Below are 16,490 nucleotides of genomic sequence, written 5' to 3' on the forward strand. Positions count from 1 at the left end.
GGATCATTGTCCTGTTGAGACACCCAAGTAGGTCCAAGTATCAAGCATTTGATCCAGACAGTCCCCCTCAGATGGTTAGGATGTTCAGAAACTACTGGAGGAACCACCATACAATGGAGATGCTGGACTACCATTGTCATGGTCTTCAGGGAAGACTTTCAAATCAACATTGACTGAGAAAGGCACTTTTTAGGCTTTCTTGACATCTACAGCCCCCCAGATGGACAAGCCGGGTGTCTTCTGAAGAAAACTGATCAGATGAGGAAAAGACTGGGCTGTTTGGCCGCACTAATAAAAACTGCAAGACTTTCAAACCTAAGAACACTGGACCAACTGTCAAGCAAGGTGGTGGTGGCATCATGCTGAGGGCCTGTTTCCATGCAACTGGTACTAATGGACTGCACAAAGTAGGTGGAAAACTGAAGGAGGAAGACTACCCCCAAATTCTTCAACTCAAGCCAACAGCTATATGGTTGGCAATTCAAACCAGTTGGGGCTTCCAACAGGACCATGGTTCCAAACTGGGTCTGAAACTGATAAAACAGACTTCCCTCAACCAGGAAACCAACCATTTTAAATGGACTCAGTTCTGATAAAATCGGACCAGATTTCTAAACCTGTTGATGGCTCAAAAAGCATGTGGTTAAGAGAGAACTTTCTAAGGGACCCGTGGATCAGAGGAACCCCAACAATAAACTCAAACCTGTGCACCCAGTTCTTGTTTTTAAAACATATTTATATTGTTTGTTGTATTATCTGTCCATCCTGGAAAAAAGGCCTAAATGTGAGTGAATGTAGGCATCTGGTCTGTAGCTGAGGAAAAATGTAGCTTTTATGGACTAAAGCCTCTTCTGTAAATGGCCTGTTTTACAGTGAAGAGGCGCCACACGGTGGAACATGAAGCCAGGAAAAATTAAACTGGGTCTCAGGGCCCAACATAATGTCCAAAGCGGGCCAGAGCATGAGGTCTGATTTTACGTTTCCCATCAGGCTCAGAGTATCAGACAGCCAGCTTTAAACACCTGAGTAAACCTGGATTATAGAGGGGGTGTAATTACTTTCAGATACAGATCTCTCTTCTCTGATCAACACAAACGTGAATTTTTAAAGTTTTTGACATGAATTTATAATTTCGAGAATTTTTCAATTGAAGAATCAGTTTGACCACAAGATGGCGCTTCATTAGTGGGAGCTGGAAGTTGCAAAAAGTGATGCATTGATCAATGTTGCCTAACGTTTAAAATGTTTATAGTCAATGTGACCACAGCCTCTTTTCTCCAGGTTTCACCTAATAGTATATGAAAAACAACCTAATCCAACTTCTAGGGTCTTTGTATTGTAGGTTTTGATTTAATAAAGCCTGATCCAGAAAGTAGAAGCCCGCCATATTCAGGAAACACGCTGCAGCTGGTTTAAAATCCAATGCAAAATGAGACGATTACGAGATTATTCCAATGTATGCGTCAAAGCATAATGTTCCTAATCTTTATCAGGTTTTTTTTTTGTTAAACACAAACGTTCATAAAAATGTTTACAGACTGAAAAAACTAATTTTCAGTTGTGATGCATTCAGTGAACAGATAAAATAAAAACAATTTTTCAGTATTTGATCACCTTTCAGTTTGTTTTTGATGACTTCTTGCTTTGAGAAGAGCAAGTCGACTGAATGACTTCGACATGTCCAGGTTCTGCGGCTGGAAAACAAGCCCACATCACCACCCAGCCACCACCATGCCTGACAGTTGGTTAGAGCTGTTTCGTGCTGATTGGCGGTTTGATTTTTGCCAAACATTTTCACTCGGGTTTCGCTTGTGCAAATAACTTTGGTCCAGTCCTTGGCTTGTTCAGATACAACTTTACAAACCCATGCAGTGGCGTGATGATCTACAGGAAGGCTTTCTTCAGACCACTTTAAATGGACTTTTACCATCCCAGCTGAGAAGTGTGGAGTCTGGGATGTAGCTAAGATTTTGGCAGTTTCTCTTCAGGCTGAAGGTTGCATGGCAGCCATTACTGAACATGTGCTGTAATGAATGTTTGTCCACTGGTGAAGATCTGCTCCTTAAATATATCTGTAGTTCATCAATATTAAATATCGACAGACTCTAGAGATGCATCTTTTATGTTTTAAAATAACATTAAAAAATGTCATTCAGAAATGTGGGCCTACTAAACAGTACAGCAGATGCACTCCATCAATGCTCCTTAAAATGAAGTACTGCATCAATGCGGTGCGGCATGGAGCCGATCAGCCTGTGGTTCTGCTGAGGTGTAATTGAAGCCCGGGTTGCTTTAAGTGACCTTCAGGTCATCTGCATTGGGTCTGGTGTCTCTCATCTTCTTAATAATCCATAGCTTCTCCGTGAGGTTCAGGTCAGGCCAGATGGTCATTGAATTTTCTTTTGGTACCTTTGACAGTGTGGGTTGGTACCAGGTCCTGCTGGAAAAAAAAAAATAGCATCTTCATGCAGCTTGTCAGCAGGAAAAGTCATGAAGTGTTCTAGAAGACACCTTGAACTGTGGAAACTTCACACTGGACCTAAAGACAGGTGGAATTGAGATGCAAACTTGACTTTTGTCTGAAAAAAAGGACTTTGGACCAATAAGCAACAGTCCAGTTCTTGTTCTTAGTCCAGATAAGACACTTCTGGCATTGTCTCAGGTTCAGGATGGGATCCATCTGTGCGTAGAGGCTCTTGACGCGCTGACTCCAGCCTCAGTCCCCCTTTTGTGAAGCTCCCCCAGATTCTTGCATGGATTTTGCCTGACAATCTTCCCAAGTGTGCGGTCATCCATGTACCTTGTGCACCTTTTTCTATTACACTTTTTCCTTCCACCCAATTTATGGCTCAAGCATAAGTTGAGTGGAAGGAAAAAGTATGGTCTGCCAAAGGTTCGTAACAATCTAACCTTTGAAGACCACAGGTTAAGCTGTTACGAACAGTTGTTTTACTTGTCTTTCCTACTTGGCATTGTGTTAAAGTATAGCTGAATGCTCCACAGTTAAGCTTTTGGTCCCCATGACCTAAATAATTGGTCATATGCTGTTGTTCAGACTGTTTACTAAACTCCTTGTATCATCATCCTGCAAAAACAACCTTTTTACCATGACTACAAGCTGGCCTCCTTCCCATTGGTTAGCCTGAAGTTTAATACAAGGTAAAGAAAATGACGTTGTACACAGCTCTGTAAATCATACATTTATTTTCCAGAAATCTTTAAATATTTGCAAAAACAATTCAAAGAAACTGCCGCAGACACAGTTGTCTCTAAATACTTTCATACCATGACTGCACCCTTATTTTAAATACATCATACCGTACCTGTTCAAACAATTATTGTGTCGCTGAGTGGTGCAGAGCCCCCCCTCCCGTCTCCTAAAGTGAAAAGGCACTTCACTGCGTGAAGGGAAGCTGGGAAGGTGCAGACTCTGAGCAGCAAGTAAATTTAATAGTTTAAAAGCATCAATAGACCCATTCATGCAACCTGTCAAAAAGTAGAGCCAAGCACCCAGCCACAGGGGAAAAAGTCTCCTGGAGAACATGATCAGATACAACAATCTGAAAAATTAAGTATTGACAAGAGGATTTCCTCAGCTGCATCTCCCAATCTCTTTCATTCTGATATTAGTTTGGTTTCCAAGTCCTTCCTCCAGAATAGCCGGCCGCTTGCCGGACAAAATCCCACGTTTACAAAAACACAAAAACAAAGTTTCAATTTGTTTCCGCTGCTACAAGATTTAAGTGTTTTGGTTAGCTACGCATTTCCCCGTGTTACAGCTGAAAACAAGGTGTGCTTCAGACGCAGAATGGCAGTCGAAGGTCTGAGGTGCGGGTTTAAGGGCTTCTGTTGCGACGCCTGCTGGCCTCACTACTGGGCCAGAAGGGCATTCCTGTTGGCCTTCATCTTCTCCAGGCGCTTCACCAGGTGGCTGTTGGTCATCTCCATCTCCTCAATCTTATCCAGAGCTGTGCGCAGCTGTGGGTGGGCAGGAAGGAGAAGTTATGCATTAATCCGTGATGCTTCACATTAGAAAACACAGAGTAACCTGCATGTTTACCTCTCTCTGAAGTTTCCGTTTTTCCGCCTTAAGCTCGTCTTCTATTTTCTCAGAGTTATCGGCCGCTGCCTTGTACCTGGCTACCTGCCCTTCAAGTCTGCTAATCTGAAGACCAGACACAGAAAGAGGAGAGTTTTTATTTTTATTTGATCTCTGTGCTCGATACCAACTAATAAAAATGCAACGATGGGGTTTTTCCTGGATGAGACTGATTTCTGTTTTTCTTTGAGGTCTGACCTGTCGATTCAAACAGTTTCTGAGGACTGCAACACAAATAAATCTGCTAAAGCTCATCATTTATTCTTCAAACCACATGTAAACCCTTTAGCTAGTGTTTACTTAACAAAAACAGGAATTAAAAGTAGGTTGATGTTTTTAGAAGCCAAACTGATGCGTTTATTGAAGGAAAACATCACTTCTTTGCTCTCAGGTGTTTGAGAAAATAATCCTCAGAATTGTTACTGAAAATAAATGAAAGTAAGCATTGTGAAAAAACTCAAGACAGCACAGGGAAATGTGCTCCATTCTGCTGCATGAGACAAAAAGAGTCTAAAACAATGAGTTCCTCTGGAGAAGCTCAGATTTTGGTCTAATATTTATTGGCACACATCCCCTCCCAGAAGTTTGAAATCTAAGAGAAATGTGTTTAGTAAAAACTTTAATAAACCAACAATGTAGCATTTTTGTTCCTACAGTAGAAGTGTGCCAAGCAGAGACCTCCACAAAACGTGCAAGTCAAATGTGCAGCGTTGGAAGTTTTCATTTTGTGTCATGGTGCATTGCTCTTCAGACTGCTTACAGACTTAGTACAAGTAGTGCCTTTGAAACTATTTTCAACCACTAGTATTGCCATAAAAGCCCAGTTACAGGGTGGAAGTTCTAAAGCAGCAGTTGTGCAGGAAAGGCAGCCATTTCCTCCCCTCAGAGTATACGAGTATACATGCCTGTGAGTATTTATATACACCGCCTGATGTTACGTTGAGCTTGTATGCTAATAGTATTTGCTAATGGCCGTAGCATTACTGTAAACATACTAGATATGTTAGCATAGTTGTATGCTAACACGCTGCAGCATGCGGTGGCGCAGACAAGCATGTTTCATATAAAACATGTTCATCTAGTTCTGATTTCATATGGAAGCATAATGAATGTTCATGCTGAGGCACAGTGACAACCTTACAGGTCAGTGGCTGTATGATGTGTTCGTGATATTTCTGTTTTGTGATGCTTCTCAGATTTACGTTATTAATAGTAACATTTATTTGTATTTCTTAACCATTAGTTACTCCTTCCTGCTGTTGTTCAGAGTGGACCATAAGAAAACTGGCAGACGCTGATCTGATTGGTCGGTTAATCTCTAACTACTGACAATAAAATGTAACTTACATTTTGTTCCATCGTACCCATTTCTTGTTCTGCCTTAGAAAGCTTGAACTTGTATTCGCCAATCTGCCTGTTGGCATCTCCTAGAGGACAGAAACAGACCAATGACGTTGAGAATACAAAACATGATTCTATCATTATGATTATTTAGGGTTTGATAAGAAATGACCTTACTTTGCATCTCAATAATGTGTAGATCTGTACCGTTCTCCATACTCTCACCGTCTGTGAAAGTACCGTCCACCTTTGAGTGTTTCTGTTTCTCCTCTTCCAGCTGATTCTTCAGTTTCCTGATCTGAGCCAGAAGTTCATCCTTCTCCTCCGCCAGCTTCCGTAGCCTGACATCTACAGGAAATATTACATCTGAGTGATGATCTGCAGGTTCCCAGATCTCTGCTACCGAGACGTGAAGTTTCACCAGACAGGACTCACCGAGCGGGCCCTCTCCTGCAGACTCCAGCACCTGGGCGGCCTCCTGAGTAACCAGAGTGATTCCTGAGGGAAGAGGCTCATGGTTGACATCTCCGTTAGGTGTGCCGTCTGGGATTATGACCAGTCCATGTTTCTGAAACCAATAAAAAAGAACAATGATTAGGAAACAGCTGGATGCAGCTGAGATGCGTTTGAACTCTAGACGGAACAATCTCATTCTTACTACTTCTTATTCTCTGGTGCTTTTTACTTCACCATCTCAGTTCATAATGACAGCGCAGCAAACATTTTCCTAGCTTTAAAAAAAAAACAAATCACAACACTGTTCTGCCTTACATGAAACCATAATCTACTCTTTCCCATTTTGAAGAACAACCACTAGAAACAGGTCTGTGTGTCACATCATATTTACACCCCCAGAAAGCAGGAATTGATGGTTTACTAAAAGGTTCCTACACTTTCATATTAGCTGAATAAAATGTTTAAGAATTTTGGTTGAATTGTTTTTCATACAAGGTTTCCACTAATGTGGAATAAAATAAATGTTTTTAAATTGAAGGTTGGACTTTTTTAAAAACATTTTGTAAATGTTAATCTGAGATTCAGCTACAGCAGTCAGAGATGGATTTATTTGAAAGGATTTATGTATTTTTCCAGGAGGACCAGAAGTGTGGAAAGAGCCGGACATAACCAAGTAAAGATGAATTTGAAACCAGAAGTTACACAAAACAGCTGAAAATTAAGAAAAGGAATCAAAATGGGCTAATTGAGAGGATTAGAAAAACCAGAAAACAAGAGTAAAGAGTTCCTCAACCTCTACCTCTTCCCAGCCATCTGGGACCTTTGTGGACCTACCTCTCCTGCTTTGGACTTCCCCTTGATGTCAGCGAGCTCATCTCTGAGCTCATCTCTCTCATTCCTAATGCAATCAAAGTATTCTTTCTGCCTCTCTAGGGCCTGGCCACACATGAGAAGACAAGAGAGAGGAGAAAGTTGGATAGACTCTGGACAAACATGCCGAACCACACTACGTGCAGCTCAAACAGCCACTAGAGGGATGAAAACAGGAAAACCCACAGACATGAGCAAAGTCACATGCATATACAGTGCCTAGTCAAAGTATTCACTACCATTCATTTTGTCAAGCTACAACCAAGAAGTTCTGAGTATTTATTGGGGATTTATCAGATAGACCAACATAAATAGTGAATAGTGAAGTGGAAAGAAAACGGTTTTAACATTTGTTTTAGAAATAAAAACCTGAAAAGTGTGGTGTGCATTTTATCCAGCTTTACTCAGACACCTTTAAATGAAATATTGTACAACCAGTTGCATTCAGAGGTCGGATAATCCAACAGTGTGTAATTTAATCTCAGTATAACTGCAGCTGGTCTGTTTCTGGCCTCAGAGGTTTTTTAGAGAACATTAGAGACCAAACAGCATCATGAAGACCAAGGAACCCAGCAGACAGGTGAGGGAGAACATTGTGGAGATGTTTAAAGCAGGCTTAGGTTCTAAACTCAAATCCCAAGCGTTGAACATCTCACAGAGCTCTGTTCAGTCCATCATCTGGAGATGGAAAGATGGACCAACTGCAGACGTACCAAGACACAGACATCCAGCAGCGTTGACAGCCTGGATAAGGAGAGTTAACCAGAGAAGTGGCCAAGAGGCCCTCAGGAGGAGCTGCAAAGAAGAAACAGCTCAGGTGGGGGAGAATCTGTTTCAAATCTTGTTTCAAACTCCACAAATCTGGATTGCAGTTTGCCACAAGCCATGTAGAAACATGTGGAAAAGGGTGCTCCAGTCAGATGAGACCTACATTTATTATTATTTATGTATAAATTCAAATCATCATTTATGGTGGACCATGTGGGTGGTTGGACCATGCTGATTGTTGGGGGTGGCAGACATAAACGGGCTTGCCAAGGCGTGGATGCTTTTCTTCAGCAGGGACAGGGAAGCTGGTCGAGGCCAATGGGAAGATGGATGGAGCTAAATCCAGAACAATCTTAATGGGAAACCTGACCAGGGCAGAGGTCCATGTTGTAGTGTACAATGGAATGGTTCAGGATCAAAGCACATTCTTGTATTAGAAAGGCCTAGTCAAAGTCCAGACAGAAATCCAATCGTGAAGCTGTAAAGACTAATGTTTACAGATGCTCTCGGACTGAGCTTGAGCTAAAAGAAAAACGGCCAAAAGATGAACAAAGGTGGTAGGGACATAACCAAAGAATACCTGCAGCTGTACGAACATGTGCAGAAGAACTGTGGTTCTATGAGGTACTGACTCCGATGTGACGGACTCCATCCCTTCCATGGCACACTTTTCACATTTTATTGAAAAAAAAAAAAAAAAAAAAAACATTAGCATTTACCTTCATATTTACAACTGTGCATTACTGTGTTGGTCTTTCCCATAAAATCCCAATAAAATGCATTGAAGTTTGTGGTTTCAATGGGTCAAAATGAGAAGAGGCCCAAGCGGTGTGCATACTCAAAGCATTGCATGTAATGTAAAAGGGTTCAGATTAAAGGAAAGGGCACAGGAGCTGAGGGGTTTGTGAGAAAGTACCAGGTTTAAAATAAGCCTTCATCACTACAAGCTTTATGATGTAACTGTAGTAATCCACAGGTGAAACATGCATGTCATTCTAAAGTATGTTGATTCCCCATCAAGACTGCAAGAATATTCTGAAAACCATATGTGATGTCACTGGAAGATCACTGCAGGCCTACAGCCAGTTAGCAGATTTAACCATTATGACATGCAAAATCCCAAACTGTGCATGTGACTGGGTCCAGTTATGCACTACTGCCTAAGGGTCTCCATCATGCAGAGACAGCCTGAGAGGCAGCAGAGCCTACTGCCTCTCAGGGTCTGTCAGAGCAGCCGTGTGAGACCTCCTACCGCAATCTTTTTGTCCTTCCAGTTTATCGTTTCCTGAAGATCAAACACCTCTCTGGTGAGGGCATCTAACTTAGTCTCCATTCGCTGGCTCTCCTGGAGTGGCATTGAGCAATGGCAAGACAGCACAGGACAAGAACAGGACAAGTTGAGTGGAACAGAAAACAGAAGTGAAATGAAAACACAGAGCTATAAAGGCAGAAGCAGGTGAAACAAGGTTCGAACAGAGAGATTGCTAGTGCTAAGGGATTAATCAGGTAAATGGAGCCCAGACAGCAGCAGAATGGGAGAGAACAGAGAGGCAGGTCAGCGCCACTAAATCCTTATCAAATTCCTCCACAACAGATCGTCTCCTGCAGTCTGCGCTGCAGCAGCAACACCTTTAAAGGTGCTGACAGAATAATGGCCTGATGTGGTCACACCCAGAAACAGTTTGTGCTGTCCCATCTCTGCAGCTGTACCTCTATAAGTTCGTCTCTCTGGCGGATTCCCTCTTTGAGTTCTTCTTGTTTATGCTGCAGAACCGAACACGTGTGCTTTTGTCTTTCTAGTTCCTGAAAGTACAGACAGAACAGGTGAACCGGAACTCCTCGGTATGAACATCTTTTGGAAACCAAAGTTGAACTGGATGTCCCTTCTCACCTTTGACTTTTCATCCAGCTCCCTCCTCATCTCTGCCATCTGTTCCTCCATCTCTTCTATGACGTCCTTGAGCGTGTCTACCTGATAGATGAGGTTACCTTTGTCGTTGTCCAGCTGAGCGTTCGATACCATGGCTTTCTTGTACTTCTCCTCCACTTCTGTCAGTGACTCCTGATACAAGTTTGGAAACATGTTAAAAAGTAAACTCAGGAAGCTGATTTAAAGCTCAACTTACTGACATGCAACAGGAGAAATGTGTGTTTGTCACACATTTGACCTAAACTAGACAAGAATTGTACACACAGGGAAGATTATGTAAAGAATGGATTCTGTGTGTTAACCTCTGGGTCATTTTGCCCCTTTACCATTTCTCACCCCCATTTTTTTACCCACGTGTTGCTGTTTCACCAAACATCTACTTGATACCCATGAGTTAATCATCGTAAACCTGAAGATTTTATATTAAACTCCATTTCCATGGATTGTGGTTCTGGTGTCTGTTGGGATCAGTTTAACTTGAAATATGGGACAATAAAACTGACCAAACAAGAGTAGCTCTGAGTGACCCGCTGAGAAACTCATGGTGAACAGTTTTCATTATCATTTTTCTTTTACAGTCATTAACTGCTTTGTGTTGGTATAAAATCTCAATGAAATACATTGAGGTCTGTGGCTTTAATGTGACAAAATGTTGAATATTTCAAGGGGTATAAATATTTTTGCAAGGCACTGGAGCCACGTTTCCTTACAGTAGACTATGAGGAGATCATGGTAAGTATTTTTACCAATGTCCGTGAAAGCAAGTATGAAGCTTCCCGTAGCAGATGGATCCGGTCCGTAAACAACCGACCAAAACAGCACAAGTGTGAAATGGCAGAGGGGCAAAAAAACAGCACCCGTGTTTTTTTTAAACAAGTCCTTTGTGACCCATATGTGAAGAGAAGTCCAGTGAAATCACTGATTATAGAGTTAGAGAGCATTGCATCATTTTCTGAAGTGAAACACAGCAGTGTAGTAAAAACTGGATCTGAAAGAGAGAACATGAAGCTTCCCAGAAAACAAGAAAGTCGGTTAAAGTATCAAACTCTACCAGGATCAGGCTGTTAGTGAACTCTGTTTCACTAAAAACAAATTTAAGCAGAGAGATGCTGAAGCTGACTATAGAAGGCATTCATGCCAACAACAGCTTGGCTGCAGCTGAATGCAAGACTTATCAGACTGCAGGTGGAGCTTGTTGTAACCTCAGAAGCAAAGTGAGTGTCTTCATTTCGTATAAACACAGGAAGTGATGGAAGACCATGCAGGAGTAGAGGCTCAATACACAGAACAGACTGGGAGAATCCAAAGGTGTGAGTGGGAAGGCAAAGGATGGTTAGTGATGCCACAGAGTTCCCAAAGGGGTAGAAGAAGAAGTCATGCTTTGAGCTCCAGCCCCTCTACCTTCAGCTCTTTAAGCCCCTGCATGTACCGCCCCTCTACATCCTGAATCTGGTCCTTTAGTTCATAGATATCCTGTAGAGCACATGGAGGGATGGGTTGGGGTGAAAAGCAAACATAAAGCACCCATTCAGCCTTTTTCAAGAAAGTCTAGCTGACAAACATCAGAAGCCAGATTTAAAGGGACAGTTCCATAGAAAACGTCACATCCAGTCCTCATAACATACAAGGGAAAAATGATTAATAGAAACACAAAAAACAGGAAAAGCTCAGCAGAGACACTGCTGTGGGAGGTTTGTGTGCATGAGTGGACATATATGACTAAACCTGAAATATTTCACACATATGAACACAAATGAATGAGATGAATAGAAACGCATGTGGTCATGAAAGATGGGCTTAGCAGGCAGTAAACATCTCACCCGAAGTTCACTCAGATTCGTGTCAGGGTCATAGATGCTACCAGCGTCTGTGCTTCCTCGCCGTGATGACGTCCCACCCAGCGATGCCAGGGCGGCAGGTGAGAGGCCTGGCGTGGTGCAGCGGGAGGAGGGCTGACGAGGCCACAGAACGCAGTTTTAAAAAACTAAATGCACACCGGAAAGCACAATAGCACACATCTCAAACATCTCTGAAGTGTACACACTCCTGATAAAACGGCACATTTCTGTAAAGTTAGAAATGGAATCATGATACATCATTTTAAAACCGTGTCTACCAGTAAGGCAACGTATCCCAAATTCAACTGAAAAACAGGCAAATCTGTTAGAGGTAAGAGATTTAATGTTGAAAAACCAGCTGAAATAAATGTGCGCATCCTTAAACTAATACTTCATTAAAGTCCCTTTTTTGGGTTCACAGCTGCCATCAAATAAAGGGATGAACCTCCAAACATTCAGCAGTTATTGGCCAACTTTCATCCTTCAGCTGAAGCCGTAAGAGCAGGTAAGTTACAAAGGAATCAAAAGGATCTCATTGTACAAAGGTATGTGTCAGGAGGAGAGTAAAAACAAATTCCAGAGCATTATATTCACACACGACGACACTGAGAGGATATCAATAATTAAAGAAAACATGGGACAACAGTGATTATACAAAAAACTGAACGTTTCTGCAAAACTAATCCAAACAGGAGATGGAAGCTGTTCAGGGAGGCTGCCACTAAAGGAACACTGAAGGAGCTGGAGGAATTTCAGAGAAGTGCTGGTTGCATTTTAACTTCATCCTGAATTCTCCGTATGTCTGAACTTAGTAAGAACTTAGCAAGTCAGAAGCTTTTTCCTTTCAAAAGAAGCTTTCAGGCTAAAACCCACGAACACTTTGTGGAAAGAGATGTTATGGATGGATGTAACAAAAGTGATATTTTGAACCACAATTTCAAGAGATGTGTTGGCAAATAAACTAAACATCACCAGAAGAATGGCACACCCACAGAAAAACATGGTGGTAACGGGATCATGCTGTGGGGTTAAAACCTGCCAGGTTCAGCCCAAAGCTTTCAGGTGTCTGCAAAGCTAAAGATGGAAATCATCTCATGTTCAGCTTTTTAACAGTGAGTCCAAGCAGAATGAGGGGGTCTCACCTGAAGAAGGCTGTGGACATCAGAGCTTTGGAGAACTTTGTGAGGCAGAACGGACATAATGTGTGGAGCTTCTGTACTACAGAGACTGACTGCTAAAGCTAATCAAAAGATGCTTTAACAAAGTATTACTTAAAGCCTGGGCGAGCACATTTTTTTATTTTACATTTATTTAAATATATTCAATAATACATTATTTTACCTCCACTGTAGCCCTGTACTGTTTAAAGCTCCTGAGGGGGCCGCCGTCATTATCTGGTCCTACATCCTTTCAAAACCTGACAAACAAACCTCCACTGGCTGTGTGAACACAGGATTATGCCTTGTTGACAGCTCAGGCGCCATGGCAACCTATGCGTCATGCATTGTGGTAAAGTTGTGTTTTGTCCCTGAATCAGTTGCTATGTAGCAGGTAATAGAAAGAGGTTTGCCAAAAAAACACAAATTTGTCATATGCGACTGTTTAAGGCAGACTTAGTGTGTAATTACACCAATAAATTTACGAAATAACTCCTATATAGTAACTCATTAGGTGCGAGAAAAACTTACTTACCCGACTATAATCTGAATACTGCTTGTTACATTTTTCATCCAGCTGCAGAAGACAGAAGTGAATCAGAGTTAGAGACTGTAAGAGTGTGGTTCTGTTTGGAGCAGTTGGGTCACCTGTAAATCAGAGTTAGTTCAAACAGTTACAGGAATCAGGGATAAGTGCTGCATGTTCACAAACAGAACTCCATTTGCAACAAAACGAGCTTAATGTCCTTTAAAGAAGACAACTTTTGAGTGCATGCTTCTGCACACTGAGGCAATGCACACACAGCCTCTTTTACCAGGAAGATTATTAGTTAGTTAATAATATTTTCAGTGATGTCTTGAAAACCAAATGTTATTTCCAGTTAGGCATCATTCATTTCAGCGCATCAGACTCCAATTTATTCAGAGCTGCACTGCATTTCCAGGCGTGCAGGCACGAGCTCGGTCCAGACACTTACAGAGTCCAAATCTGGAATGCTCAACTCATCAAGGTCAGACACAATGCTGCCCCTTCGGTTGGAGCGGCTGAAATAATCAGCAGCTGACTCGCTAATGTCCGAGAAGTCTGAAGACTACTTACAACACACAGAGAAGGAGAATAGTGAAACAAAGCACAAGGATCTGTTTCAGGTAAGCGTATTTAAACGTATGATTTAGAAACAAGCACAGAATAAAAGAAAAGCTATAAAACTGGCAACTATTCAAACAAGAGATGCACCAATCTTCTTTGCAGGGCTTTTTGCCGGTTTCTGTAAGCTTAAGACTTTTAAAGCCATATTTTTTATATTTAAGCCACAAAATGGGCCTAGATGTCCCAATATTAAATGTCTATATAGATTTGATAGAAGCTAAGAACTACATAGGGTGCCCAACTGGTTTAGGTTGCATTCAGTCAACCCGAATGGGTCCCAAACACACAGTCCAGTATGAGGCAAAGGTCCACCTAGTGACCATCCAAGCCTGAGCAACGTCCATGTGGCCGTCATGCACGTTGGCTGGATGCTGCATGTTTTCACTATAAATGGCTAAAGATACAATAATCCATTTTAAGAGCAGAAACAAGCATGTAGAAACATTTCTGATGTAAAAAGCAACAAATAAACTAATGTACGATTTAAAATGTTGTTACTGTATTATAAAAACATAGCTCTACAAGTATTTAAGGCCTTAAATTAAAGTTATTACATTTTAGGACCCTGCAGGAATCCCAGTTGGCTTACACCAATCTGATCGGCCAGTTCAGATTTGGATCAATTCTCTTACTTTTCTTTATTTTAAGGACAATATGTCAAACAAGAAAACTGTGCTGCAGGTTTCTGTAGTTCTGAGTCCAACATAAAACAAAGAAATTCCAAGATTTTGCCCATTTATGGATCCACGCATACCTGCCTCCCCCTGCTGGGTCGAAGGCGGGATGATTCTCATGCCCAGCAGAAGACCTCTAAGCTTCATCAGATTTCCTTTTGTGCAAAAGTGCATCGGGGTACAGGTTGTTTGCCCAGGTGTTGACCAGAAATGGTGGCATTTCTTAGTTTTAATGCATTTAATACATTTGGGAAAAAAAACAAAAACATAATAGTCTCATTTTTCAACTTTTGATGATCTGATTACCAGGCTGATCAATAGATCATACTTAGAATTTGATCTTTGGCCAATTTATTGGTGCATCTCTAATTCAAACTGCAGTAACTGACAGTCCAGCATCAATGGAGGTTTGTTGGAGTCCAGCTGCTACAGCTCACCATGCTGTCCCGCCGGCCTCGGCTGCAGCGTTCCTGGGAAACGCTGCTCACAGTGTCATCATCTGAGGAGGAGTGCTAGGAATGCCCACAAATACAAAGCAGACACACACAGAGGATAAGAAAACCAAGATAAAAGTACAACTGTTGCATGCCCCAGTCTCTCTCCGACACACACACACCTGTAGATGTCCATGTCTTTATATTTAAAAGATTACTGGATCACATTGAAGAACGTATTCCCATGAACAGAGCAATTTCATGCAACCAAGACTTACTAAGCCAAGTTAAAATCTATAACCTCTCTACCACACCCCAAAATAATGCAACACAAGGTCCATCAGCAGAACAGTTTTCTGTAACAACCTGCAGTAAGAGTGTGCATCACAATCCCTAACAAGAAGGGGGCGTCTGGTAAAAACACGTTTGTGTGGTCATGCAGGGAGGCGGGGGTTTTAGGGTGCTCACCACAGGGCTGCTGCGAGTGGAGCTGGCCCCCGAGGAGTACCAGCTGATTTCAGAGGGCTGTGAACGAAGTGAGGAATGAGATGTGAGCCGCTGTAGGATGACGATGGCAAAAACAGCTTCCAAGAACATTTAGAGGACTTACAGCTCTTGAACTGTAGCCTGATCCGTAAAGACCAGTGTCCTCGTAAATAGAGGCCTGAGGGCACACGTGGGAGACAATACAGGACTCAGCATCAAAACAAGAGGGAATTCAAATCATTGATCCAACACTCAAGTAGGTGGAGATGAGCTACTCTCTGTAGGCCATGCAGTAAACAGAAACTTCGTCTATCCTACCCAGTTCACTCCTTTGCCAAGGTTTTCATACTGCTTTCTCATGACTTCACCGCGTTCTAACCGCTAATGATGTATGGTTTACATAATAACTTACAGATAAAAGTCTGAAAAGTGGGAAGTGGATTTTTGTTCAGCTTCTCTGCTTCAGTACTTTTACTTTTAGAACCACCTTTCGCTGCAGTTTCAGCTGCAAGTCTTTTATGGTATGTTTCCACCTGCTTTGCACATCTAGAAACTGATATTTCTGCCCATTCAGTTTTCTCAAGCAGCTCAAGCTAAGGACTGTAGGGAGAGCACATGTGAACAGTCTTGCCACACACTCTAAATTGAATTCAGGCACGGACTTTGACTGGGCCATTGTAACACATGTAAACCAGTCTGTTGCGGGTCTGGCTGCCGTTGTCCTGCAGGAAGGTAAACCTCCTCAGGTTTTATTGAAAGATTCTCCTGTATTTAGTGCCATCCATCTTCCCTTAAACTCTGACTAGCTTCCCTGACCCTGCTAAAGAAAAGCATTCCCACAGCTTCATGCTGCCACCACCATGTTTCACAGCGGTAATTGTGTGGAGTTTAAATTACACACAGGGAAGCTTGTGTTGTAACATGACGAGATGTGAAAAAGTTTAAAGGAAAAGAATAATTAACACTAAAAGTAGACTTAAATTTTAACCTTTCAAACTAACGTATAAATCTCAGCTGTAACAATCCAGGAAGTAAATCCGCTCCGTTCGCAGCCACTATGGACATCCTACCTCAAATATGCACCGACAATAAAGGGGGTCCACTTTTGAACCCAACTAAAAAGGCATGCAGTGGACTGAAACTGACCGTGCTGCAGCTGCGGGACATTCCCGGACCGACAGTGGAGGACGAGGAGGAAGTGGTGGCCTGTGAGGGAGGAAGGCATGAGGGGAAGGTCACTGTGGAGGAAGGAGGGATGCTGTAGCCAGAGACTGAGGCGGTGAAAGA

The 16,490-nt window shown here is 42.1% G+C and overlaps 1 protein-coding gene across 19 annotated transcripts in view; it reads right to left on the minus strand.

The window, feature by feature from the left end:
• Window positions 1-3,187: 3,187 nt before the first annotated feature.
• lrrfip2 (leucine rich repeat (in FLII) interacting protein 2) overlaps window positions 3,188-16,490 on the minus strand; it is a 30,219-nt gene continuing 16,916 nt past the window's right edge. For 5 of the 19 annotated variants that reach the window (XM_047351069.1, XM_047351070.1, XM_047351073.1 and 2 more), the window contains 17 exons: window positions 16,350-16,409; window positions 15,328-15,381; window positions 15,186-15,242; window positions 14,721-14,795; window positions 13,437-13,550; window positions 12,995-13,036; window positions 11,285-11,416; window positions 10,866-10,937; window positions 9,426-9,596; window positions 9,245-9,337; window positions 8,787-8,879; window positions 6,731-6,832; window positions 5,876-6,008; window positions 5,618-5,788; window positions 5,447-5,526; window positions 4,061-4,165; window positions 3,188-3,978 (listed from right to left, as the gene is read on the minus strand). In XM_047351069.1, the coding sequence (XP_047207025.1) occupies window positions 3,871-3,978; window positions 4,061-4,165; window positions 5,447-5,526; window positions 5,618-5,788; window positions 5,876-6,008; window positions 6,731-6,832; window positions 8,787-8,879; window positions 9,245-9,337; window positions 9,426-9,596; window positions 10,866-10,937; window positions 11,285-11,416; window positions 12,995-13,036; window positions 13,437-13,550; window positions 14,721-14,795; window positions 15,186-15,242; window positions 15,328-15,381; window positions 16,350-16,409 (1,662 nt within the window). In that variant the 3' untranslated portion in view covers window positions 3,188-3,870. The remainder of the gene's footprint in view (window positions 3,979-4,060; window positions 4,166-5,446; window positions 5,527-5,617; window positions 5,789-5,875; window positions 6,009-6,730; window positions 6,833-8,786; window positions 8,880-9,244; window positions 9,338-9,425; window positions 9,597-10,865; window positions 10,938-11,284; window positions 11,417-12,994; window positions 13,037-13,436; window positions 13,551-14,720; window positions 14,796-15,185; window positions 15,243-15,327; window positions 15,382-16,349; window positions 16,410-16,490) is intronic. The other 14 variants (XM_047351071.1, XM_047351074.1, XM_047351072.1 and 11 more) reach the window with 14 other exon arrangements.

This window comes from Girardinichthys multiradiatus, chromosome 22 (genome assembly GCF_021462225.1).
Source record: "Girardinichthys multiradiatus isolate DD_20200921_A chromosome 22, DD_fGirMul_XY1, whole genome shotgun sequence".
Classification (NCBI taxonomy): Eukaryota; Metazoa; Chordata; class Actinopteri; order Cyprinodontiformes; family Goodeidae; genus Girardinichthys; species Girardinichthys multiradiatus.